Raw genomic sequence first — 26,640 nt, 5'->3', positions numbered from 1 at the left:
CCTCTCTCCCTGGGCAAGCTGTGTTGTTTAAATGACAGAGCTGGTGCCCTTCAGCCACTGCCTAACACTGTGCAGAATAGCAAATGAACGAGAGCAGGACCAGCAAAACCTGAGAGGAATGCAGCAAAAAATATTTTCTGCTGCATATTTTTCTTATACTTCTGATAACCTCTGTGACTTGCTGTAGACTAAATCAATTTATCACCACTTCTGGGTCCAGAAAGTAAATTTCACAGAATACTTTTATAGTTGTTATTTTTGAAGAATAGCTGAACTTGGAACACAAAGGACATAGCTGGTTTTGAAAGGTGAGATTTAATGAGATGGATTCTCACACAACCTAATTAATGCTCTTCTCAAACATAAGGCCTGGCCCTTGCCTTTTCTCAAGCTGTAGGAGCTGCTCTGTGAAATAAAACGAGGTGTCACAATACCTCAGGGCCTCTCCTCTCCTCTCCTCTCCTCTCCTCTCCTCTCCTCTCCTCTCCTCTCCTCTCCTCTCCTCTCCTCTCCTCTCCTCTCCTCTCCTCTCCTCTCCTCTCCTCTCCTCTCCTCTCCTCTCCTCTGTCCCATTCCAGCTCTCCCCAGACAGTAAGGAGCTGCACTCTCATCTCTCTTTGGCCATCAAAATGCAAATCAAAGCCATTCATGCCGAGCTGGAGCCTCAGACTGGGTTTCCCATGCTTTGAAGGGACATGGCTGGAACAAAGTTCCTGTTTTCTGTGTTTTCTGTGGTGCATTCAGTGCAAAACCTCCTCACCACCCTTTCACAGGAAATGCTGTTAGAAAACTACAAATTTCAACTGCAAATTTCCAAATTAGTGCTTAGGTAGGTTTTACACCAGGACAGAGTCTGAGAGCAGCATTTTCCCAGTATCTGTGGGAAGTAACTGGGGAATGGGGGGATCCTGGTGTGGCACTTTGTGCTTTCTCAGCAGCTGATGACAAAGGCTCACTATCTGAAAGGTGGCCTGGCAGTTTATTGAGGGGTCACTGCTGCTCTGGCTCCTGGGTACAGCTGCCTGAAGCACCAGTTGTCTTTTGGTTCTGAGGCATTTTCTATTTAAAAGAAAGGCAAATATTTCAACAGAAAAAATGGAAATAATTTGAAAACATAACTCTCAATGGGTTTGATAAACTACTTGTTTTTGAAAAGTAACTCTTGTGAGACACATTATCACCTAGATTAGACTGGATCAATGCAGTGCCAAGTAAGTGTCACTGTGTAGGAAGTTTGAAGATCTGTCATAAAAAGGAACTTAGAAAAAATAGTTTTGAAAAAAACTTGGTTTCTTTTAATGTGCTTTCACTTGTTATTATTAGAATATAGCTGAATTGTCTTAAAGACATTCAACATGTGATTTTATATTCTATAATTAAATGAAAATGGGATTTCCTAGCCCCTTACTGAAATGGGATTGTGAGATTAAGGGAAAATTTATCTAGGATCATTATTTGCTGCTGTCCAAGCAAAACTGACACTGTGGACATGATGGATTTCAGCTTGTGAAATACTGAACAGTCTTGTTGTCTGGCCTACCTGAGCACTTTGTAGGATGAAGCTGAAATAGGCTGGGAATGGGGGTGGCGGCACAGAATTACAGATAGAGTTGTTGCTTATGTTATCTAGCTTTCCTTCCTATCACTACATAAGTTTTCCACAGTACATATCTTCCTTTCCAAAAAGATACTGCATAGAAGGTTCATGCCAGAAGTGAATAAAAGATGATGATTGAGGAGTTTTGGAAATGAAGAAACAGCATGGTGCTCACTGACACTAAGACACTAAGTTTAGAAAGAAAATGAGGCAGCAATTTTTCTGCCTTTTGATGTGCTACCCACATAACATTTCTTCTTAGGTCATATCTACCTCCCTTATATTCTGGTCACCACTTAAAATCACCCTAAAATACTGATACTTCCAATTAGGATTCTCTAAAATAGTGATCTGTGAGGTATTCTGTGACATATGTATTAAAAATGTCATGGATGTCCATTGTTAAAAATTTGCCATCATTTTCCTTAATCCCTGCTTCACCCTGCAAGCTCATCCCTGTAGTCAATGGATCAGAACAGTGAAGTCAATGAGACCCAAGGTGAGCCGTGGCTGCTGGCCCTGACCCCTTCAAAGCCAATGCAATCCTTCCAGCATCCTGTGTCCTGAGTGTCTGCTCTAAGTTTTGATCTTGGGACAGTGATCTTCACCCATGCTCTGGACTTCTGAACTAAGATGGCATTAAGAAGGTAATTGTGCTTGTAGTTTATGTTTTACTGTGATATTTCTGAAGAGATGGGAAACACCCCCAGGTAAGAGGAACTGAATTTAATTATGCTCCTCAGTTTGGGAACACAATGAGTTAAACTCTTGGGGTTATTCAGACAAGGACGTCACTGCTGCCCCTTGCTTTGGGCTTTGCCATGGAGCCTGAGTCATTCTGCACATAAAAACCATGCAGGGAAAACAAGAAATGACACAACTGGAATTTGTCCTCGTCACAGCGGATTCACACGGAATGACCCAGGCCTGACTCATCCCCTGAAATTCACCTTCTGTGGGACCCTCCCCAGTGGATGGGAAGCTCTCCAGGGAAGTGCTGCTGGCAGTAAAGGATTGTGTATAAAGAACTGGGAGCCACCAGGTAGAGCATTTTGACAAATACTGAAGTTGTCGAGAGGAAAGTTTCCAAAGAGTGATGGAAACCAAGAGAGCAGCCTGGCTGGTTCCAGACAAGTAATCAGGAAACACCTCTTGTGCTAAACTAACAAAGCCAGGTACTGGCAGGAGCATGAGCTGCAGAATATTATCACTTCATATTGCTTCCAAACATTTCCAACCAATAGCCACACACAGTTAATTATAGGTTCATTTGGTTGCATACCAAACTGTGAGAGTTAACCCTAGGGTACCCAGCAGATGATACTACAGTGGACATTATTCATCATGCTGAAAAATGTCGATAAATTTCAGTTCTCCAAGACGATAGTTTTAGTTGAACAGGATGTTTTTCCTTTCTATTGGCCTTTTTAGGTAATGTCAGAGTAATTCTCCATCAATTCTGCAGTACTTGCCTTTATAAAAACACAAAGTTTCTTAGCTCAACTTCTCCATTAACTGCTTTGGTCTAGAACAAAACAAGAGCTATGCTTGTATTTGAAACAGAGAGACATCTTTCAACTTCAGTCCTAACACTGCTCAGTAAATGGCCCTGGAGAGGCATCCATGGCTTGCTTTGCCTACCTGCCATTTGTTTATCTGGGAAGAGCACCTGAGCTACCTCACACCACTCACACCACACTCCCTCCCTTCTCCCAGCCCCCTGCTCTCAGGGATAACACCACCTGGGCTGTGGCAGAGGCTCCAAGCCCATTACCACGGGTGGTTGTACCCTGGGTGGGATCTCACCAGATTGGAACATCAAGGCACAGCTGCTCAGGAAAGTGAGAGCCATTCCTGTCACTTTAAAAGAAATGTCTCATTATTCCTCCAGATAATCTCCATGCAATTATGTTAGTTATTGGAAAGCAGAAGCTGGATCACAATGACAGAGTGTATATTGTGAACAGACTTCCACACATTTTATGTAAACAATTCAAAATACTCATGTTATCATAAAGTAACATGATTTTGGTGTTAATTGTACTATTACAAAGATGATTTTCTAATTAAGTTTAATCCATAAGTGCTTTCCCCCTCCTGCTGCAGTTGGGGCAATAGGTCCACACTTCCACGTTTTCAAACAGCTCCCATTATCAGAGATAAGATCCTACCAGCAGAGCCTCTCTCTGCAGCCCCACAGCTGCCAAGAGCAGCAGGCCCAGACCCGGGCCAAGAATTTTAAGAGGGATCTTCTGGCCTGTTCTCAATGAAAATTTGCTCCCATGCAGAAGAAAGTGGAATTTCCTAAATTTATGTGTAATGCTGAGAGCAGCCTCAGCACAGGGTGCCCAGGGGAGCTGTGGCTGCCCCTGCATCCCTGGAAGTGTCCAAGGCCAGGCTGGGACTTCATGGGTTTAAGGTCCTTTCCAACCCCAACCATCCTGTGATTCTGTGACTGCACCATTTTGAGCTATAGTTGAAGCTTTTGTCTGACAAAGGAATCACATGCTGACAGAATTCACTCTTGAGTGTGCTGTGTGGTTGGATGGGGTTCCCCTGAGCCAGCTCACCTCACACCACCCAGTGCTGCTGCTTTTTCTGAACCTGCTCACCACTTATACATGACTTCAACAGCAGCAGCAGCCTACAATGCCTTTGATGGTTGCTCTTTATAAGCCATGCAGAAGTGAGTCTTCACCTTGAGATGGATGTTTTAACAAAGGGTTAACCAGTTGCTCCAGGTCTCCAGTACAGAAGGGCCCAGGATGCCTGTAACAGAGCTAAACACCAGTCCCACCAGTACATGAACCATCAGCTGAAGAAACCATGCATGTCCATAGTGCACCTTTAGTGTATTAATCTGATCTCAATTTTATAAATCTCTTTATATTACAGTACCTTAATATAAAGCAGAAGCCTGTAGGATCAAATTAAACAAATATCTTAATGCTAAGGTATTCCTTAGCATAGTTATTCAAATCTACAGTTTTCTAGAAATAATTTTAGGACTTTGACTACGCCTTTTGGTCTAAATTTGCACTAAGTATAGCAAGGCAGACTTCTCAGGCTGATTCTCTGGGAAAGCAAAGCCTAAGCACTCACTTGGTGTCTGGCTTCCTTCTGCCTTCTCATTTCCCACTGGAAATTTCAAAGTAAATTCAGCTAAATATGACAAAGTGTAGATATATTGAAAAAACTTCTGTGAAGTCTTAATCCATGTTTTCTGGACACATTCTCTTGACTCCTTGATGCACTTCGTTATTTCCAGGCTATTGTGCCCTCTCAACGGTTAATTGTTCTACGCCTGCAGCAGGGTTTATCCACCCAAACATAACAGTGTGTGCTGGGGTCAGGAACATCTCCAGGGAGAGCAGGTCTGTCACAGGGTGTGTGGCTGTCCCCTAACTGTGTGTGGGCTCATTTCTGGTACAGGATCTGGAATGCTGTAGGCAAGGCTGGTTTCCTCAGTGCAGGCCCCCAACCTGCTCCCAGGAGAGCCTGGCTGGAGCTCCAGGATGGAGCTGGCTCAGATCTGGGTTCCAGCCCATGCCATGGCATTGCTGCTTCTTGGCCCAGGGACACCCTTTAGGTGCAGCTCCCTTTCAAGTACCAGAAGGCTTGGGCTGGTTTCAATAACCAGCACTAATTGAAATTAATCCTGGTGCCTTCTGTCACTAACTGGGCATGAGAGCCAAGCATCCTCCCTGCAGTTCTTTGAAACCTTTCTGTCCTTCCATAGCTCAGTTCTGCATCCTTCCAGTACCAACAGGCCTTGTCTGTGTCCTTGGACTAAAAGGTTGTTCTTCATTCATTGATTTTTTAAATTGTTTGCTTCAAAATACCTGGAAACTCTTTCCATTAAAGCAAAAGTCTGTTCCATTTGTACAGCACATGCTGGCAATTATTTCTCTTGGTGAGCATTCAGGGCTTCATGAGCTCAGAGTTCTCTGCCACTACGTGTTAATGACACAGTTTGAACCAAACCTTGGTTTAACTTTCAGTTTTACCAAAACCTCTGTTGAGTTACAGGCTTAGCTCAGGTAACTGAGTTCATGTTCCTGACTCATCACTGAGGCTCTTGGAAACGTTCCTGGAGATACTTTCAGCTCAGGCTCAGGAGGTCTGGGCTCTAACTGCAGAGGACTCCAGTTTTACACAGCATGTAGCAGAGATCCTGCCCCACATCCGATTCTTGGGTTTAATTTGTCAGAGATTTAGTGAATGAGGCTGCACAGTGGGAGATCTGCACCAGAATTTGGTGAACACTTCATGTATAAACACAGACTGATTCTGCATTAAAAGTGGTCTCAGTGAACCAGCCTAACCATTGGTTTCCTGCTGACTTGGCCAATACCAATCTTCTTTGAGTTTTGCTAGAGTGTGGATATGGAAGATCCCAATAACAGGCAAGGAGATCAGTCTTGGGTTTGGAAACCTGAATATCCAGTGTGACAAATGCCAACTGGAAGAAACAGAACAGTTCCCAGCCGCTGTTTCTGAAATTTTTTCAAAAACTTAGGCCAAAATTCAGGTGTGAAGCTCAAAAATCTTGGATTCTGATCTCAACAAAACATCGAGGAGCACAGGTTAATAAAAACATTACAAGACAGGACAGCCAAGCTCATAGGTCACAGTTAAGGCTAACAGGCGGTGTTTCTTTTCTTGCAGCTTTTCACAGAGTTACAGAATGGCTGGAAGAGACCTTGAAGCCCATCTTGTTCCAGCCTCTCAGGTTTTTTTTCCCATGACCGGGATAAGTTTTACACCCCCCAAACACAGCAGGAATCTGCTGTGGGATGACTGTGCTCTGTGAAAGCTGCAGATGCTTCAAATCATTAATGTTTTGTTCTGCAACAGGAGAGACACCAAAGACTCTATCAAGGCTCCAGAAGTGCTGAAAACCTGGGAGAAGTGAATAATCTACACAGCACCCATTTTTGTCTAGCTGATATTCCCCTCTGAGCACTGAATGACAAGCGTGGTCCTACGGGAATTGTTGCTCACTGTCCAAAGAGAAAGGCCAGATTAAATCAGAATTTGTCCAGAAACCTGTGACCCAGCCAGTGGCTTTGCTGAGCAAATTAATTACCAAAGCAAGCATCTGATTATTGCCATTATAAAAGGTGCCCACTATCAAATTTGGAATCTGAGATCTCCGTTATTTATGAGGAGAGGCTGGCCCTCAGTCCCAGCTCTCTGTCAGCAGCATGACAGACTGTCAGCTCCAGTAATCACACACATGAAATGCATGTTGTGCTCATAATGCCAGAATCCCCTAAAACTGCGACTCCAGGCGAGTGATAGCATTTATCATTCCCTAATCTCCAGTGTAAATCAGGAATTCAGTTTTCAACCACATGAGATATAGGAGGGAGCTGAAAGCCAAAATACAAGTAGGACCATGTATCACCATTTCTGATTAGCTGAAAGTGGAGGACAAGTGGAATGAAAATTCATTTTTGTGGATTACAATTCTTGTGCAGTCCAATTCCCTCTCATAATTTAGACCAACATTATTGCTTCCTTTATCTTTACTCTGGGCTGTTGAGAAGATGCAGAGTTTTTCTATCAAGCTCGGACTTGCTTTAAGACTATTATCTAAAAAGTAGGAAAGCCATAAATAGTGCTTTGATCCTTTCAAACACAAACAAAATGCTCTAAGGCTGCAAGGGATGTGTACTTCTTTTCACACCTAGGAGGCTGCCCAGCAGAGCCTTGGGATGGAGTTGGATGGGATTTTGGAAGCCTGTGGTCCCACCAGCCTCAATGGGAGCTTTCCCATTCAGTGAACTGGATTTACTCCAAACTCAAAGCTTGGCCTTTCTGGGAATCCTGCTGCCCCAGCCAACGAAGCTGCCAGGACAGACTTTGTGGCATTTAAGGCTCCTTTTCTAGTTGCACTGAAGTACAGCTGGGGTGCCAGGCCCTGGGGGCCTGGAAGGAAGGCAGGGACTGAGCACTGGGTGTACCTTGGATGGATGGAACTGGGTCTGGTAGTTGGTAATTGGGTGGACACTCCTCTTTGCCTCCACAGCCACATCAGAGGTTTGCCAGAAGATACTTTTACAGATTCTGTCTCATCACAGTGAGGCACGAGCCGCGTGTGTAAACATTCTCCTCAAATTCTCTGTCTGCCTGGTTCTAATCTAGGCCAAATATTGTACCAGGAGAGCTCCTAGGACACCCTCCATAGGCACATCTGCTGCACCCAGCACCAGGTTAGCTGAGTTTGTGTGATGTTTTAGCAGTGGAGCCAATTTGTCATCTATTAATACTACTGCTCTGTGAGTGGAAGGGCTGTGTGCAGTCCTGGCTGAGCACGGCTTGCAGGATGCTTTGGGCATGGCTGTCTCCAGCACAGTGGGGCCATGGCCAGGCTGTAGGTCAACATCTGCCACCCTCCCCTGTCACAGCCCTGACAGTGACAGTGGGGTCTGGCAGAATTGTCACTGCCACTATCAACAAGGGGCAGCATTCAGCTGAGTGTTTGAGGAGCATCCCTAACATCAAGAACAGGAGTTTCTGAAAAGGAAAATGAGGAACATTTCTGTGCCCATGCCAGAAAAACCAAACCAAACCAAATTAAAAACGAAATCAAAACAAAAAATCCCACCACAAACAAAAACACATTGAAAATGTGAAGTGCAATTGCAAAGGCACTGCTAAATCCTGAACTCCAGCAAATGTGGCTGTGTTGCTGGTACTCCAATATCCCTTGATTGCTGGTGCCAGCAGTGTCAGGGCAGCCTCTCCCAGTCCTGCTTGGCTCGAAGCTGCTCTCTGAGACTCTCTGGAGTCTTCAGCAATTGTGAGCAGCTCCAGACACTGGAGCTTTATTCTGATGGATGCTATGAGAGCTGTTCCTGCTGATGGAGGAGCAGCAGGGCAGGTGTGGCTCTCTCAGCCAGCTGGGCTGTGTGCAGGCACTGCTCAGGGCTGGCTGACAGCAGCCACATCCCTGTGGAAGGAATCTCCTGGCTCCTCTGTGTCCCCCTGGCACCCATCTGTGCCTGCCAAGCAGACCAGCATCCCTGGTCATCTTTGGGGAGCAGAGCTCCTACCAGGAGCTGCTGGAATTCTGGGGTCCCTCTACAAGACTGGTGTTCCCTAGGCAGGGCCACTCCAGTGGGGCTGCAAGCCCACAAGCTGCACTCCCCTTTCACAGCATCGTTTCATCTGCTTTAAGATTTAGCTCAGGCAGAACTATTAAATCTCCAAAATTTCAGGCCTACACTCAGAAAAATAAAAATGTTTTTTGCCAGCCTCTTTTATCAGCCTTGCCTCCTTCCTAACATGATGCTCACAGCTTTTTAAGTCATTCATCTGCAGGAAGTTGTGTTCTGTGCTGCTAGTGGTAGTGAGGTGAAAGGGTAGCTAAACAAAAAGGTATTTTGAGAGAGGTAGAAATAGCTGTCCCCTCCAGAGAGAGTTAGTTGCAGTGGTGATTGCACACCCCACAAGAAGAGGAACATGTTCAGGAAGTCTCATGGCAGCAGTGTTCTCCTGAGGTCAGAGAAGCAGCAAGTAAAGAGTGTGGCTTTCCAGGGAGAAGCCCTGAGCTCCCTGCTTTCCTTTTCCTCCTAATGCCACTGTGTTGCTTCAGCCTTGCTGCAGTTTTTTACAGGATAAAACATTAAACACACCAGTGTGTTGTGATCCCTGCATGATCCATGTCAGGAACACCTCCTGGGTGCTCCCAGCTTTGCTTGCTGTTTGCAGCAGCTCTGTCAGGCACGTTCCCCACATCCCCCGGGAGCCTCAGAGCTGAAGGAGAAATCTGAAATGCTCCTGATGGAGACGATGGAGAGACATTGCAAAGTTAGTGCACCTACACATGCCTCCAAAGAGAAATGCTGAATAAAAATCCACCTTGATGTGCTCTTGAAGGCAAAAGCCTTCTAATGCAGCCTGTGCCCATGATTTATAACAATGACTCATAATATTGCATTATACTTAATATGATGTAACGCTGATGCAAGATGCCATTTGTGGAATTTCAATGTCACAGGGAAAAAGAGAGGAGAGAGCAGTCTGGTCATGTACCTTGCCATGCTGTCAGAATGAAATGCTACAGCCAGAATGTGTAGAGCCTTTCAGTATCTACTTCGTTATTTTTTAGCAGGATAACCTGGAGAATAACATTTCTGTTTCCTGGAGTATAAATATCTCTCAGACATACATTATTGTGTTACTTACAGTAATTTAATCAACTTCATATTTGAGAAGACAAATTTGCTAACAGACAATTCAGTCTTGCAATTATACCCCCTCATATGGAAGTTTGCATGGCAAATAAGGATTATGCCTTTAAATTAATTGAAGCTTTATCTCCCTTTTCTGACCCAGCTGTTATGAATTCTCCTCCTGTTCTCACTGTACTGCTTGCTCCTTCCTGCAGTGAATCAGCACTTCAGGAAACACTAATTCAAAGAGGAAAGACACCCTAAACTCTGCTTCTGAAGGTCAGGCATCACTGCTCTCTAGCAGTTTTGACAAATGAAGTGAGGCTCTGGGTGTGCTCAGGGCCAGTTTGGTGGGGTGTTGGTGACCCCTGCTCAGAACTCTGCCCCTGCCCTTCCAGCAGCCCGAGGAACTTGTGCTACACGAGTGAGTCCTGCTGGATTGTCCCCCAGACAGACAGACAGACAGAGTCAGAGCCTGTCCTTCAGCGTGAGGAAAGCCGGCCCTGGCTGCAGGAGGCACGGGCAGCCCTGGCTGCACTTGTGGTGGGGAGCAGCTGGGAATGGGTCCTGTCCCCCCCTCTGCTCCCAGGGCTGCTCCTGGCTGCATCCTGGGCGTGCCCCGGGGGTTTCCAGGCACTGCACGACCCGAGCTGTTCAGCAAAGGAACAGGGATGTTCTCCACCTCTGACCTTTGAAATCCTCCACATCTGACACCCTCACTTGTCTCATTTCCAGCAAGAGCTGACAGATTGGGGAATTACAGAGTATCCTGAGCTGGAAGGGACTCTCAGGGATCACCAGTCAACCTCTGGCCCAGCATAGGCACCCGACAATCCCACCCTGGGCATCCCTGAGAGTGTTGTCCCAAGGCTCCTGGAGCTCTGGCAGCCCTGGGGCTGTGCCCATTCCCTGGATAACTGTACCCCTGCTCTGACAGAGCTGTGTGTTCAGGATGTTCAGAGGCTGCTGCTGGCAGCCCAGGGAGCACAGAGATATTGCCTCTGTAAAACAGGACTGAGAGGCTGGAAAGCCTCTCCACAAATCCTGGATCAGACTTTTCCTGGTGCTTCTCTGCGGGTTCATACCCTGCAGTCCCTTCTGTGTCCAGTGCTCCCAGTAAGCCCAGCAGACCATTCTGACCCACCAAGATGGAATGGATGATTTTATTAGTGGTTTTCAAGAAGACAAATTGATATTGATGGATCTGTGCTTTTCTAGAGTGCATCCTGAACCACCTGCAGCAGGTGTCACCTTGAAGAAGGACCTTGTCACAGGTGAGCACCAGGTAAGCAGGCACAGCAGTTTCACATTGCAAGCCAAAGAAGTAGAGAGGACTGACTTTTGAACAGCATAGCAGTGCCTACAGGTGGTGGTAAGAAATCAATAAGAATTGATTTATTTTTGGAAGCCTGGTAGGTGCCAGTCTGTCTCCCAAGTGCATAAATATCATCAAAACCTAGCCATGGGCGAGTGAAAGAAGACAAGAATTTGTAGCCCAGAGGAAAGCCACCATGAATAGATTGTTTGGAGGCTGATAAGATCCATACTGCTCCAGAATGGAGTTCCACCTCACAACAAGGCTGTCTTTGTTGTGGAAGAGTCAGGTTGTGAGAGTCCTGGCATGCCAAATACCTGTAATGGCCTCCCCTGCCAATTGTCTTTAAATACTGTGATCTTTCACACAGGAGCAAAGCCTGAAAGAAATCTCTCTAGCAAAAACATCATTTATTCATTCCCTATAGGACAGTGGAGCAACAAGCCTCTCCTCAGTCCTGTTATTCTTTCTCAGTCCTGTTACTCTTTCTCTCCCTGCAGATTTTAAGCAGAGATGTGTTGGAACAAAGATGGGTAATTTTGCTCTGTGAGGATGCAGGAAGAAGCGCAGAGCTATCTCTAGATCAGAGCAGTTCCTGAGCCTGCTGGAGAAATGGCAGATGGCCAGAGATAGCACAAACCACTGCTCTCCCAGATTACAATGTGGAGAGCTGAACCTTCCAGGCACAAGCTTCTAGGACAGCAAATTGTGCAAACAAAGGTGAGAAACACGAGGAGCCTGGCAGGGAGGCTGGGGAGGCTCCGGCAGCCGGCCTTCCCACAGCCACCTCCAGCACCAATGGCCCTCCTCTGCCCACAGGGACAACCGAGGGAAAAAAGGAATCTTTTCTACTTGTCTGCATTTTTACGCTTTGCTTTTGGGGAAAAATTTCTGGCCAGTAGGCAGTTCCAGCCATGTTTGCAGTCTGGTGTAGGCTGGTGTGTCACTTCCTGGGAATCTTACTGCCAGCATCCATCAAATACAAGCAGACCTTTCAAGGAAGCAGCTTTGCCACAACGGTGAAACTCCTCTGCTATTTTTTTTTCACTGGGTCTGTGCTTGTACAGCAGAGCAGACTGCTTCACCAAGCTTTTCAGGATGTGCCTTCATGCTACCAGAAGCTAAGTAAAAAAGATCTCAGAACCATTCATTTTGCAAATATTAATGCTCAATCCTTGAGTTTTTCTCGGAATTCAGGGTTCATTTTGCTGGTGTTGAAGCACAAGTTTTGGCACCACAGAGCCAGACACAGACATTTGGGATACTATACAGAATAAAACCCAGAATCTCACCTATAAAACTCCTACAGCATTAAATTAAAGAAGGGTTAGGCTTTTTTTGGGGGTGGAAATGGCTTTTCTTCAATACAATCTGCCTGGCTCCAGCATAACTGGAGATGTCTCAGAGCCTACAGGTAATTACCACAACAAAAATAGCATCCACAAATTAACTGCTGCTCCCAGCTTCCTTCTCCCATTTGCCTCTAAGTCACACTCACATGATGCTGGAATCAGGACTGCTGCATAGGAGGAGGTAAAAGGAGAGCTGAGGAAGCAAGGATTGACATCCCTGGGAGATGGGATCAGCAGAACTCCCGCAGGGAGAGCCCTGCTGGGCTGTGCCCGGGATGTGGGGAGCACACAGACAGCCCTGGCTGTTCCAGCTGCTGGAATTGGAGCCACAGCCCCACTGGGACTGCCTGGGAATGCCTGGCCCACAGGGACCTGGGAGCATGGCTCAGACCAGGCTGGGTCCTGGGCCTGGCCTAGCTGCCACTGGAGATCAGAAACACGGCCAAGGCAGCAAACCCGGGGTGTCCAGTGCTGGGATCCCCAGGAAACCTGGGTGCGGGAGCTGCTGGAGTCCTGCCTTTCCCAGGGCTGCCTCTGTGGCAGCTGCTCTCAGTCCCAAAGGATGGGGTGGTGGGAATGCTGCTGTGCTGAACCCAAACCCGTGTCACAGTGCAGTGACACACCGAGTGACAAGGGCTCAGCTCGGGGTCTGCCTGCCGAAGCCTTTCCCTCCTTGCAGGGGTGGTTCTCACACAAAGAGCAACGTTTGAACAGCAGGGTTGAAAATATTCCCTTTTCAGCTGAGTGAGACATTCATGTCTGAACCTGACAAGACTGCTGCTCACCCACACAGCAGCAGGCAGCTTTTTACCAGAAGTACCGTTTGACTTCCCAGATAAAACACTTGTTTGATTTTTTTTCCCATTCTTATGGCCGCAAAGAATAACATTTAGACAAACGTTTGACGAGCAGACGGTCCAACAGCCTGCCGAGGGGCCTGCTTGTCTCCCGTGAGCGCTGGCAGCCCCGCGGTCCCGCCGCGCAGGGCGCCAAGGCCCGGCCCGGCCCCGGGGCAGACGCGGGGGCATCGGGGCACTCACCTTGCGCCCGGCCTCGTTGTTGTGCAGGTTCATGAGCGTCCTGGCGTTCTGCTTGATCTCCCGGGCGTCCACGAAGACCTTGGCGAAGCCGATGCCGTAGCGGATGTCGGCGGAGCAGCCGCCCCATTTCCAGCCCTCCTCCTTGTGGTACTGGCCCTGCTTCTCCTTGTCGCAGCCGCAGTCGCTGAGGTTGCCCTGCGTGCAGGCCGCCGTGATGGCGTGCGCCACGCCGGCCGCGATGATGGCGTAGGTGAAGGCGGCCTCCCTGCTCCCTGCAAGGCAGAACGGCCGTGAGCAGCGGGCAGGGGCACGGCGGGCACGGCGGGGGGACGGCAGGGCCTGCGGGCACAGGGCACCGCCTGGAAGTGCTGGAAACCTGCTCCATGAGGGGCAGTGCCTGTGGGCACACAGCATCACCTGCTCCATGAGGGGCAGTGCCTGTGGGCACACAGCATCACCTGCTCCATGAAGGGCAGTGCCTGTGGGCACACAGCATCACCTGCTCCATGAGGGGCAGTGCCTGTGGGCACACAGCATCCCCTGCTCCATGAGGGGCAGTGCCTGTGGGCACACAGCATCACCTGCTCCATGAAAGGCAGTGCCTGTGGCACACAGCATCACCTGCTCCATGAAGGGCAGTGCCCTGGCACACAGCATCACCTGCTCCATGAAAGGCAGTGCCTGTGGGCACACAGCATTACCTGCTCCATAAGGGGCAGTGCCTGTGGGCACACAGCATCACCTGCGCCATGAAGGGCAGTGCCCTGGCACACAGCATCACCTGCTCCATGAAGGGCAGTGCCTGTGGGCACACAGCATCACCTGCTCCATGAGGGGCAGTGCCCTGGCACACAGCATCACCTGCTCCATGAAGGGCAGTGTCTCTGGGCACACAGCATCACCTGCTCCATCACGGGGCCCTGCTCCATGGGACTGACCTGCTGCATGCTCATCCCTAAAGCAGCGTCTCTCCACGAGGCACGGGGAGATCAAATGTAGTTCAGGCTAATGCCTTTGGAGTTTAGTTTTTTATATTGTTCAAATCCTGTACTGATCAAAGTATAACTCTAAACTCCATACAGAGTGTTAGTTACTGTCTCCACGTTTTGGTCAGACAAAAAAATCCCTCTAGGCCTGAAACTCAAGGAAACTACAGCCTTGGGCCCCTAAAAGTATAAACAAAAGTGAATGGGGAGGAGGAAACTGGGGGTAAATGACTTCAATATCTGCAGATGTAATAGAAGAATTAACCCCTGATATATAAATCGGTCAAACTTATAATTGTCTAAAACACTCATGACCACCATCCATCCTGGGTGCAGCCTCTGGGAGGCTTCTGGCTGCCCAAGGAGTACCTGTTAAAGGCCTTCAATAAATACCCACTTTATTCTCTTTACCTTGCCTAGCCTCAGTTCTAGGGGGCCACTCCAAGGCATCAAGGCAGCTTCATCTCTATATTTCCAGATGCTAGTAGAAGTAGCAAGCTAAACTTAAAACAAAAGGATGGGGTGGAAAATGTTGGAGGTCAAAAACAAAGAAAGAAAGGAAAACAAAATAGGTGGGCTTGGGGGTTAAATTGTTAAAGCACCCATATTCAACCTTTTAAATTTTCAGCTTGGAAATAGGATTTCATTTAAAAATTTAATTCTACACTAAATTGTATTTTTACAGGACGACCACTTCTGTTTCACTTGTATTCTGAAAACATTTTAACTCAACTGGGACGACTTTTTCATACTATACGTGTCAAAAATTTTCAACACCGATGTCTGTGCTGACTCAATTAAATAAGTCTTGGTTTAATTTAAAAATTTCTCATAAAATGAAGAAAAAATCCTGACCTGTTGGAGGCACCGTGACCAGAGCAAGGTGAAGTAACAGCCTCACCAGAGGGCTATGAGACAGAGGTTGGGCCAATATTACTTTGTGCAACAAGGCCATAATGACAGGCTTCTGTTTCCTGAGGGGGGTTCTCACTTTAAATCTAAGATTTAATTTCTCTTTTTGAAGTTTTGTTGCATCCTGGTGTGTGTATTTCCCACACGTGGACTCTACAGGATCTGTGAGGCTTTGGGGGCCAGTTCAGCTGAGAGAGGGCCCTTCACAGCCTGAGGAGGTTTGCAGAGGTTGCCCATGTATGTCAAACAGCCCTTAAAAAGTTTTGGATCTCCCAAACCGAGAACTTGTCCTGCTCTTATTTCTCCAATGACAAAACGCACCCTTGTTCAATAGGATCAGAATCAGGCTCTTAATTAGGGGAGTACAGATGGGAAGATTTGCTTCCCTTCTCCAAGTGCTCCTTCGCTGAGTCCTGGCAGACCTCAGCTGCTGGCAAGGGTCTGTTACCCATGGAACAAGCCCATTTCTGCTGCTCATTGCATTTCACAAAAAAAAAAAAATCATGATTTGGGAAAGAAACCTTACAACACTTCAGCCTTGACTGCATCCCTTCCATGTAATATGATCTGGATTTCTCTGCTTGTCTCTTTTAATAATAAATGTTCACTTCCTTGTATCGAGGAAGTAAAAAGGAAAAGAAGATGACATTATCACAATCTGTTAATAGTCAGCTTCGTGCCCTCTGTTAGCAAAGGCAGTATTCCCTAATGCTGCAACGTGCTGCATTTATCAAGGAACTTAATAAATATTAAGGAACAGTTAATTATCCGACTTTCTCAAAGGATTCCTTTTTCCTCCTTACTTAAACAAAAAAAAATCATAAAATTATTTGTTTTGACCATGGAAATTGCAGATGAAGCTTTCTAGAACTCGGCTTTTTATAGAAATCTGAATGTGAAAGAGAAATGCCAGGCTTTAGGTGTATTTGGAGTTGAGGTCCTCCTCCAGTTTACATTCATCAACACCCTCACTATTTTAAGCACAACACTATGACAAAGGCACTGATAAACAGTGTACAATAAAAGTCCCACTTTATCTCTCAGAGGGCAGCCCTGCATCACACCAGGTTTGTGCTCCACAAATGGGACATTGTCAAAGAAATATTTCTGAGTTGAATTTACATGTGATTCTTTTTTCCCTTTGATTTTGATCAGATTACTTTTGTTCAGCACAAGTTATTTTCCAGATCTAGAACAAAAACCACTGGGACATCACTTGATTCTGACATACTCAGCATTGTAGAAGCTGAGCACCTCTTTTGCTTTTTAGAGAGGAGAAAAATACAATGTAGAAAATACAAAATTAGTTAGTACCAGGAGAGTCAGAAGCCAATGTCAAGCTTGATCATAAACTACAGTGCATCAATTATTTTATAAGTTCATCTTATTTGGGAGAAAATCTTAGCAGCTTTTAAAAGCTCAAGTTTTGGAGATTACAAGGTAAACAAAGCAAGTGCCTAGAAGGATTAACCCAAGTAGGAAATGCCTTGGCACTCGTGCAGTGGTGATAAAGTGATGTGGGTTTGTCACGTCTGCATCCAACTGTTCCTGTTTTTCCATAAATGATTGACTTTTTAAGTCTCATTACCCTGGCCTGGCTCACAGAAATGCCAGCATGGGAGGGAAGCTCCGACCAGCCTGAGTGTCTTCTGTGACAGCGCTTGAGATCCCAGGGCTTTGTGCCCAAAGAGGGGAACCTGAGCATGGGGGTGCACCTCACACTTTTAAGCAGAAATTCTACTCCCCTCCTTTGGATTTCAGCAGAGTTGAAATTCCTGGAGGATCTGAGGGGGAAACATGGCTTCACCAAGGTATGGCCAGGCAGCTGCTCCTACAGATGATAGGCAAAGGTGGAGAGCCACCTGTCACAGAATGATGGAATCCCAAATGGTTTGGGTTGGAAGAGACCTCAAAGCTCCTCTCATTCCACCCCTGCCACAGGCAGGGCATTTCCACCACTCCAGGGTGCTCCAAGCCCCGTCCAACCTGCCCTGGACGTGTACAAGAATTACAAGCCCTCCTTTCAGCTCCCAAATCACACATTCTTCTCCTTATCTCAGACAAACCATGGTAAACACTCCAGAGCTCAACTCCAAGCACTGGAACCTCCAGAGAAGGATCTGGCAGCAGTCAGAGCTTGCTCTGGCCATTCACAGGGCCGATGACCTGACAGGTTCCAGCCATGGCTCTGCTCCCTCACCCTCACCTGGGGCTCTCCCCAGCCCCAGCCACTGCCTCAGTGCTGTGGGACCCAGGGGCTTCTCTCTGGTGTTGGACAGAAATATTCTTCTGCTTTTCCTGTGTTTTTTGGACTAGAGCGAGATGGGCAGCACACTGCAGCTCCATTTGCTCTGATGGCAGAGAGCTTGGCACTGATAGCTCCCAAAATTTCTGCAGCTCCATCTGCTGATGCAGATCCTCTCCCAAAGCACTGGAGTCCTGTCTGCAGAGCCTGCACTGGGCAGGGCACCTTCCCAAGCTCTCTGCACCTGTGTCTGAGCTCTGCACAGTCAGGCACCACCCTGGGGTGCCAGCTGTCTCAAGGGGAAGCACTGAGAAGGTCCCAGGTGGGTGCAGACACAGGTATTAGCAGGGCAGCTTCTCTCCTAACACTGAGCACAGTTATACACACCCCATGCACACCTCAGAGCCTTAATTCTGCAAACACTCGCTGCATGCCTCTGAGTTTGGATATGAATGTTTGCCAGACTGGGTTTGGACTGATCAGCCTGTCTACCAGCTGCACAGACTGGTCTGCATTCTGCTTTTAATTTAACTAATTTCATTTGGGTTTAAGTTTAATCTTTAAATTGGAAAACTTTGTAAAAAATTCATTCACACGGATTAGAAATGTGAACTTATTTTTTAAAAGAAGTGCAATACCTTGATGTTGTTTGGGAAACAAAGCCTGAGAGTGCAAAATGCAGAGTGGATTTACTTGCAGGAAGTCAGTAGGTGCTCAGCAGTTTGGGGTCTAAGGGTGCTTCTAAACAGCCTGTCCTGCCTTATCAGTCCCCCTCATAAATTGACTAAGCTGTGAAATAAAAGAGAGACAAATTTCTGTTTATCTCACTGGAAAACATGGGTTGTATTTTCTGCTATTTAAAGCCAAAGGGTCAGAGAGGGAGTTATCTGCAGTGACATGAGCTGAAATATGATTGGGAAAATATAAAGATGGAAAACACAGCATACCTTGCCAATTATGTGCCACAGCAAACATTACTCCTCATCTCTCTATAGAGGCCATAACTCACAGCCTGGAAAAACGCAGAGCAGAACCCATCCCCTGCCTGCTTTGGGCTTTGCCTCCTCCTTCTTTAGTAGACTACAAATGGTCTGCCAGGATTTTCTGTTTTCGTTTTTCTTTAACCTAGCACGAGTGATTAATAAGAATGGTGGCTTAAAAAAAAAATCATTGAAGTATTCTCTTCCTAATTTTTTCTTCCCCATGTGTCCAAAGTTTGGGGGGTTGGTGTCTTAAAATATTGTATTCAGTTGGAGTTAAAAGGATGGTTCCCTATAAAACAGCACTGTGGCTTTACAAAGATTAGTACAAATAAATAAAATACAGAGGGGCTTTAAGAGCTATTCAAGACTCTGGGGGTATAGGCCCTGCCCACTTTCATGAGCTAAAGTTCCTTTCATCGACACATGAAACTCTTGCAGAGGAAACATTCCATCTAAAGTGATTATTTCTGAAAATACCCCCTTTAAATTTGTAAAGTTACTACTCAAGACGTGCACTGCAAAAGTCAGAGCCATTATTTTGGAGTTCAAATAAGTGTCCCCTTTTCAGGGGGCTCTGAGCCCCCTGGCCCAGCCCTGGGGAACCCTGCCCCTGCCACAGGAGATCTCCCACCTTCCCAATCAGATGCAATCTCTGTTCCTCTGGAACAAGTACTCACAAGACACATCTGAAGGCAAGTATGAAAACCTTGTGGTGGGAATTCCCACTGCAGTGACCTTGGGGCAATGTTTTATCTTGTAGTGACAGTCCCTGCTGAGAAAGATTGACTTTTTGGCATAAAGCAGCTTTGGATGATCAGGCCATATTTCAGCCTGGCCTCTGTTTTGCCTGCAAATAACTGTTCTCCTGCAAGACACTGACAGTAAAAACTGGTGGTGGGGGCTGGAAACCTAGCACAGAAATTCAGACTCTGACCTCACCTGACTAGATAGCAAGACTCCAGTTAATTACATTCTTTTTTCTGTGCATCTTGGGGGCTTCCTAACAGCAGTGGTTGAGAAAACAGAGTACTTCTCAAACTTTGCTCTAAATATTGACCAAACCACATAGTGCAGCAGCACTCAGAACTTTGTTTCCCACAGAGCTGGGCAGGTAATCTTCCATGCAATACAAAAACAAAAAGGATTTTCCTGCCAGAGCTCCAGGAGTGTTTGGACACCGCTCTCAGGGATGAACAGGGTGGGATTGCTGGGGTGTCTGGGCAGGGACAGGGCTGAACTCTGTGATCCCTCAGGGTGCCTTCCAGCTCAGGAGATTCTGGGATTCCACCAGTGCTTGTTCACTTGGTCTGTTATTCTGGAATTCAATCAGACTTTAAAACCTAGCATGAGAGACTACAGCAGTGTTTAAAATCAAAATGCTCCCTGAAATGATTGAAGATTAAATCTGTTCTTCAGCAGACCTGTACTGGGATGCTTTCACAAGTGTTTGTCTATAACAAAGTGACAATATAAAGATTTACTCATAACTTTCCTGTTAATTTTTGTGTTAAATCTACCCAGCCGGAGAGGAAAATGTCCTAGATCTTCTTCTCTGTTCCATACCAGCAGGAGAGCTGACAGCTCTGAACAGGTTAGTGAAGGCTTTGCCTTGTAGGACAGTTGCCATTTGTTTCAGTAGGCAGGAGTGGGAATGTCCCTCTTCCTTTACATTGTTTGAAGCCACAGAAGAAAAGTTGATTTTAGTACCTGGCAAATGAATTGCTGCTAATTCAGTGCAGTGCAGAGCCAAGAGTGCAGTGGATAGAGGAAAGCCAGCAGGCTCTCCTGGTTTAGTGTGTGCCTCAGGGCAGCCCGGGATGATCTCCGAGCCAAAGGCATCGGGCACAGCGTGCAGAGCTGCTGGGCTGCCCTGCTGTGCTCATCAGCTTTGGGACCAGCCTGTCTATGGGGATTCTTCTTCTGATTTCAGCTTTCTTTATTCCCAAGAGTAATGTCAGGTGGGTGAAGAATCAATGTGATTGTACTGAAGCATTTTCCAGGGTAGAAGAGAGCAAAGAATTGATGCATTTTAGTAAGGCCAGGATGAAGACCTGGCTGAAAGGTTTTGCTGAAATGCTCCTTGCTGACCACCATTCACACCTCAGGACTCCCTCCATCCTCCCCTCTGCTGGGTCCTTGCAGCCTCTGCAGGGCTCTTGTAGCTCTCTTCTCTCAGGTCTGTCCTGAGGAGTCTCCACTTGGCCGTGTCCCTCTGTGGAAGTGCAGTCAAACAGTTTGTACCACTTCACTTTCTTGTTTGACAGTGCCGGTGCTGCTCACTTGTGGCAAAAGGAGATGGGTTTTTTCCCCCTATGATGCCAATGTGGTGGTGTCCTCTAGATCCCATGAAATGTAGTTGTGTCCCAAGGCAGTCCTTTGAGACACCAGCAGAGTCACTGCTGGCCACCTGCTCACAAGGTTGCACCCTGCAACACGGGCCCCTGAGGCACCTGATGGAAAGCCTTTGCCACAGCTCTCACTCTTCCTGTGATCCAGCAGAGCCCAAATCTGATTTTCAGACTCTATCAAAGGCATCTCTGGCTGTTCAGATCCTTAGGCTTGAGCCATGTTTCACCTGAAGACAGACAGGCAGAAGGGTTTTGGCCTATCCTGCTTTAAAAACGTTGGTTTTGATTGTGGCCGTCCTCAGGAACAGAACTGCTGACCACCATGGCAAATATATTTGGGTTTAAGTGTGTCCGTAATTGCAGCGTTGCGTCATCTCCACGGTTATTTTAGAAATTCTCTCTGCCACTCTACATTATTAATAAGGTGTCTGTGGAATGGTCTAGAAAAATTGTCCCTGTGTCGATCTGGACTCCATTGCTCCCTCTGGGACTGGAGCAGAGCAGTCGGATGGCGCTTTGTGACCTCTCTTTGTGCTCCTGGCACTGCTGTCACCAGCTGGCACGGCGTTACATCCACGGGGGTTCGGGAGGGGACAATCTCTCTTTGGATGGGCCAAGCAGATAAAATGACCCAGGTAATGGAGAGTGAGTGTGGGGCACTGGTTGGGAGCTCACTGCCACCAGCGGGAAACTCAAGCCCGTGAGCACAAAAATGCTCTAGGATGAATTCAAAGGGATTCTCACTGCGCCTCTACAAATAAACTCTACAAATAAACTCCACAAATAAACTATCACTTCACTGGACGATGAATTGTATGTGGATTTTAAAAAATACTCACACGCTACAGGTGAGAACAGGGAAATATTGTTTGATGCTTTCCTTCTAGGGAATTCCAAGTGTTTCAAATGGTTAATATTCCTGGTGCCATTTTAAAGATAGGAAAAGAGAAACACAGAAGAGAGTGCCATGAACCTTAGCTACACAATAGCAGGGCCAGGAGGGGAATCGCCCTGAAGGGCAATAAGAGAATTTAAATAATTGCAGTACAGTTGCATAACATTCATGGAGTAGATTGCCCAGCGAGGGTAAAAGCAAAGAAAGCTGGAACTGAAGATGTGGCTTGGTGTGCCATCAAAGCTGTGGGCTGGGAAAGAGATCACAAGATGCTCTGGTACCTAAGGGAGCTTGTTTGTAAGGACTGATAACACAAAGCCCATTTCCACGGGAGTTACTCAGGCACATCCTCCCAGGCTGCTGCGAGCCCCTGCTGGCTGCACCCACCCCTCAGGGCCATGGCCAGGACAGCCACACCACTGTCACCCTGCAGTCACCTCCTCGTCACAGAGCAGCCCAGCAGGGCCACTCCAGAGGCAGAGGAAGCCTCGAAGAGACAGAGGGATGAGCTCACCTGCGGCTCACTGACTTTATTGCAAATGTCAAGACAAAGGGGCCCTGCACTTTCCAGGCAGTAACTTCAGGGTGCCATTGCCTGAAAGGCTCAGTCAGTTCTGAAATGCCAGGGAAGGGACTGGTGTGCTCAGGGCTGTTGGAACAGTATTTTGGAACACACCTCATCAAAGACTAATTAAAAAAGCACCGAGGGTACATTATCCTCACCAAATGGTAACCTGGGCTGTTCTGGGGCTCTGTCACCTTGAAACCCTTCCTATAGGGCTTCATGGTCCTTCATGTCCCACATCTCTCTTTCCTATTCAGGGTAAGGCCCTCTGGCCTGTTCTCCTGGTTTTGAGCACCAAATTTGACTTATGGATTTATGGCACATAGGTTGCACCCTTTTTAACCAAGGAAAATATTATTTCTCTGGATGGTAACCTGGAATGCACCCTGGCAGAGTTCCTTGGGAAGGAGCAAGAGATGCCTTTTCCCCATAGCCATAGAAAGATGAGCTGCGTCAGATGTTCAGAGTTTCTATACCTGCTGATAGGGAAGAAGCAGAAGAACAAGGAGACCACCTGAACAGGAACAGTTACATTAAAATATTTTGTGGTGTTTGAGAGCCTGAGTAGTTTTATCCTTGAGACCACAGGAATGTCTATGCAAAAGAAAAATTCACCATTGGATTTCAACCCTCTGCGATTTTTACCAAAGTTTACTTTAAAAATAACATGTATGACCTGTTTAAATTTGAGGGCTTGTTATGCTTTAAATGATTTTTATGGAGTTTTGTAATTTGGATGCCATTCAACTCTTGACTGTGTTCTGAAACCAAGGAAGAATTTGCCCTATCCATCTTAGCCTCATAATGGATAGATAGAACATATTAAGAGTTATCACCTCAAAGACAGATCAAAGTCTACTTCCTTGATATTGACTTTCTTTAAAAGGACCTAAATATAACCTGCTAGCTAAATAATTCAATTTTCAGAGGGAGGGAAGGAACTGAGAGCATGTTTACACAACAGACCACAACAACTCTGCAATTTTCTAATTTCTGGGAGAAGAAAACTCCTTCTCACATTTTCTGTTTAAGGAAATGTTACTCTTGAACTAAAAGAGCCCAAACCTGCCAGCCATCCAAATGGACTCTTCACTGACAGAAGTGGCAAACACTTGCCTGCATCGCTGACAGGAAGGGCTCAGCTCAAGGAACAGAAACAATGAGCTAACCTGAATAAATGCTCCATTTTCAGATGTTTCCCAGTGTTGGGCAGGGGGCTTTTTACCTTGTCTACTTGAGTCCCTCTGATTATCAAAGGTTTTTAAAGGCAAGGTTTCCAAACCGAGCTGAGTTCTTCTCTTCCTGCTCTTCCCTTACCTAAGTTCTGCAGAACACCTGCCAGTGTGCACTCCTGTGGCAAAACACACTCTCAGTGCTCTCAGGGGCTCCAGAGCACAGTGGCAAGGCTGCACTTGTTTCACGGGAGCGCCAGGAATGAGGGCCTGGGACAGATCCTGCCATGGGACTGAGCAGTGCCTGGGGCCAGCCCATCCAGGGCTCCCCCACAGCTGCTCAGGGCTCCCCTGTTCTCTGTGCTGCCTTCTCTCCTCATGAATCATCCACATTTTCTACCCTGCTAAGCATTGCTTGATGGGGTTTCTTGGGTTTTGCAACTTCATTTTACATGGGGAAGACACTGGAAACCACAGATCCTTCTGGATGTGGAATGCAGTGCTGTGAGCTTTCAGTGGTGGCTCTAAAAAGGACTAGCCTGTATTTGGAAAACACATTCCTTGGTCTTTGCATTTTAAGTGGAATCAAAGAAACGTTGGGTAAATTTCACTACAGCAGGATGGGGGCATGAGAGTTTTCATCTCAGCCCCATTTCTTCAGGTATTTACATTAGTCATTATTAATGCTGCTTTCGTTCAGAATTTGCATATATTTTGTACTGCTGCAATAACTGAAAACATGGGAAATGGAAGTGGGATCTTCTGTCAGTTGATTGGTCCAGCATTTGTGAATGCCCTGATGTCCCAAAGCAGAACACACCCACTCTTCCTCGTGGCACAGAGGCACAGCTGCTGTGGAAGGATTCTGTGTGCTGGGAATTTCTCACAGCGAGACTGATGGCTGTGCCTGGGTCCCACCAGAAACAAACATCAGGCCAGTATCCCTGGGGGTGCCTGCACCCCACAAGTGCAGTTCCAGCTCTGCTCAGCATTCTGGCTCTCACTGCTCCCTTCAGCAAGAGCCAGCCCCTTTTCCCATCCCTAGGTACACGAATCAGGTCCTGTGCACACAAACGGGAAGCTTTTTTGAGAGGATTTTAGAGAGCAGGGCTGTGAAATAGCGCGGTGAGAGCTGGCACACATGGCAGTGGAGCCCGGGCAGGTGCCCTGCCGGGAGGGAGCAGGTCGGCAGTGACAGCAGAGCGCCCAGGTGCCCACACTCGCAGTCCCCGTCCTGCCCGTCGCCAAGCCCGGCAGCCGTGCCCGTGCCACCCCCGGTGCCCGCCGTGCCCTCGGGCGGGCGGCAGCAGAGCCGAGAGCACGTACCCACTTTGAGCTCCTTGCCGAAGACCGTCCGCTCGCCCAGGGCCGAGCAGTTCCAGCGCCCGTTGCGGAACTGGAACTGGCACTCGTTGATGCCCATCTGGGACCCTTCCCCGATGACAATGATCGCGTCGGGCCTGCTCTGGCAGATCGCCCGCTGCCGGGGGGCGAGCCCCGGGATCTTGTTACAGATGATGCTGGCTCCCAGGGCCACCACAGAGGAGAAACCCCTGCAACGACAAGACACCGGCGGTGGCTGAGGGCAGGCTGGTCCCGGAGGCAGAGAAGCCCCCGCTGCCTTCCCGTGCGGCGGCTCCGGCGCTGGCAGGTGCCCCGGAGGGAGCCCCCCTTTCCCCGGGCGCTGCCCTCTCCCCGTCCCTCTCTCCAAGCCCAGGCAGAGATCGGCAGCGCGCGGGCTCCTGCCAAAACAGGACCAAACTTCCTTCTTCCAGAATTAAAGCGCGTTGTCTTCCCGGGCCGCGCACTGGCAGAGGGCTGGGAGGGCTTTCCCAAACCTGCCGAGCAGTTCGAGGAGAGAGGGAGAGAAGGAGAGAGGGAGGGAAGGAAGGGAGGGGGACAACCCACGCTCCCTGCCCCGGGGCCGCGCCGCCTCCTCCCGCACCCAGCGCACCTGGCCGGGGATGCTGCGGGTCCGGAGCGCCGCCGCCCTCCCTGCGCCCCTCCCGGGCCGGGCGGCCTTGTGCCCCCGGGCGGCGGCGGCCGAGGGATGTCCCTGCGGGAGGCGCGGGCAGGTACCGGCCAGGGAGCGGCCGGGGCACCCCGCACCGCGCCGCCGGCCGGGCTGGGGAAGGGCCGGCTGCCCTGGGATCGCCCCGATGTCCCTTCCCGGGAGGGACCGCCGTCCAGCCCCTCGCAGCCCCGCATATCGCCGGGGCCGCCGCCTCGCCCCGCTGGAGGGTCGCTCCGAGGTGCGCTTTACCTGTCTTTTGGGAAATAATCGTGATCTCCAACATCATCACTTTTTTTTTTTTTTTTTTTGAGACTTCTCGAGTTAAATAGTAACAGGTCTGGGCAGGTTGGTCTGAGCGCGAAAGAGAGCGCGATTGTTATGAAGGAAAGAAAAAAAAAAGTTACTTACCCAATCTTGATATACACAATCCCCAGGCTCAGGAAGATGTGGAAGATCCAGCGCCTTGTTTTCCTGTTCATATTCCTTGCTTGCTGTGGCTCAGACCAACACGCGAAACGATGCCCGGCGCGCTCGGGGCCGGGGCCGCTCCGTCCCTGGCGGTCACGGCCGCCCGGCCGAGCGGGGCAGCCCCCGCCGCGCCCCGCAGCGCCCGCGGCTCCGCGCCGAGCCCCCGCCGCCTCTGAGCATGGCCCCGCCGGGGCCGCGCTCCGCCCGCGCTGCCGGCCCCGCTGCGGCCGCGGGCGCTGTCCGGGAGCGCGGGGCTGGACGGGCTGCGGGGTCCTGCGAGCGCCAGCCGCGTCCCCACCTTCGGTGTGAATTGGCTCTCTCTCTTCTTCACACAACAATCCCCCCCCCCTTTTTTTTTCTCTCTTTCTCTCTTTTTCAGCTACTTGGGCGTGTTCTCCAAAGGAGGGAGTTGGTCCAGCCGGGGGGGGGAAAGCGAGGCGGGGAGGTGGGCAGGAGGGGAACAGGAGCGGCAGACGGATCACCTGCCTGCGGGCAGGCTCGGTGCGATCCTCCTCCTGCGGGCACGGCCCGGGGGAACGCGGCGGGGGCTCCGGGGGGTGTCACC

The 26,640-nt window shown here is 48.4% G+C and overlaps 1 protein-coding gene across 1 annotated transcript in view; it reads right to left on the bottom strand.

The window, feature by feature from the left end:
- Positions 1–26,086, bottom strand: part of WNT7A (Wnt family member 7A) — a gene marked incomplete at both ends in the record, with an annotated part of 32,631 nt that extends 6,545 nt beyond the window's left edge. Inside the window, 3 exons of the mRNA XM_084214351.1 lie at positions 13,488–13,759; positions 24,920–25,146; positions 26,016–26,086. Of these exons, the coding sequence (XP_084070477.1) occupies positions 13,488–13,759; positions 24,920–25,146; positions 26,016–26,086 (570 nt within the window). The remainder of the gene's footprint in view (positions 1–13,487; positions 13,760–24,919; positions 25,147–26,015) is intronic.
- Between the last annotated feature and the right edge of the window lie 554 nt (positions 26,087–26,640).

Source organism: Fringilla coelebs (genome assembly GCF_963513975.1).
Source record: "Fringilla coelebs genome assembly, chromosome: 13".
NCBI lineage: Eukaryota > Metazoa > Chordata > Aves > Passeriformes > Fringillidae > Fringilla > Fringilla coelebs.
Note: the sequence above shows the minus strand (reverse complement) of the source record. Positions and strands in the feature narration are given on the sequence as shown.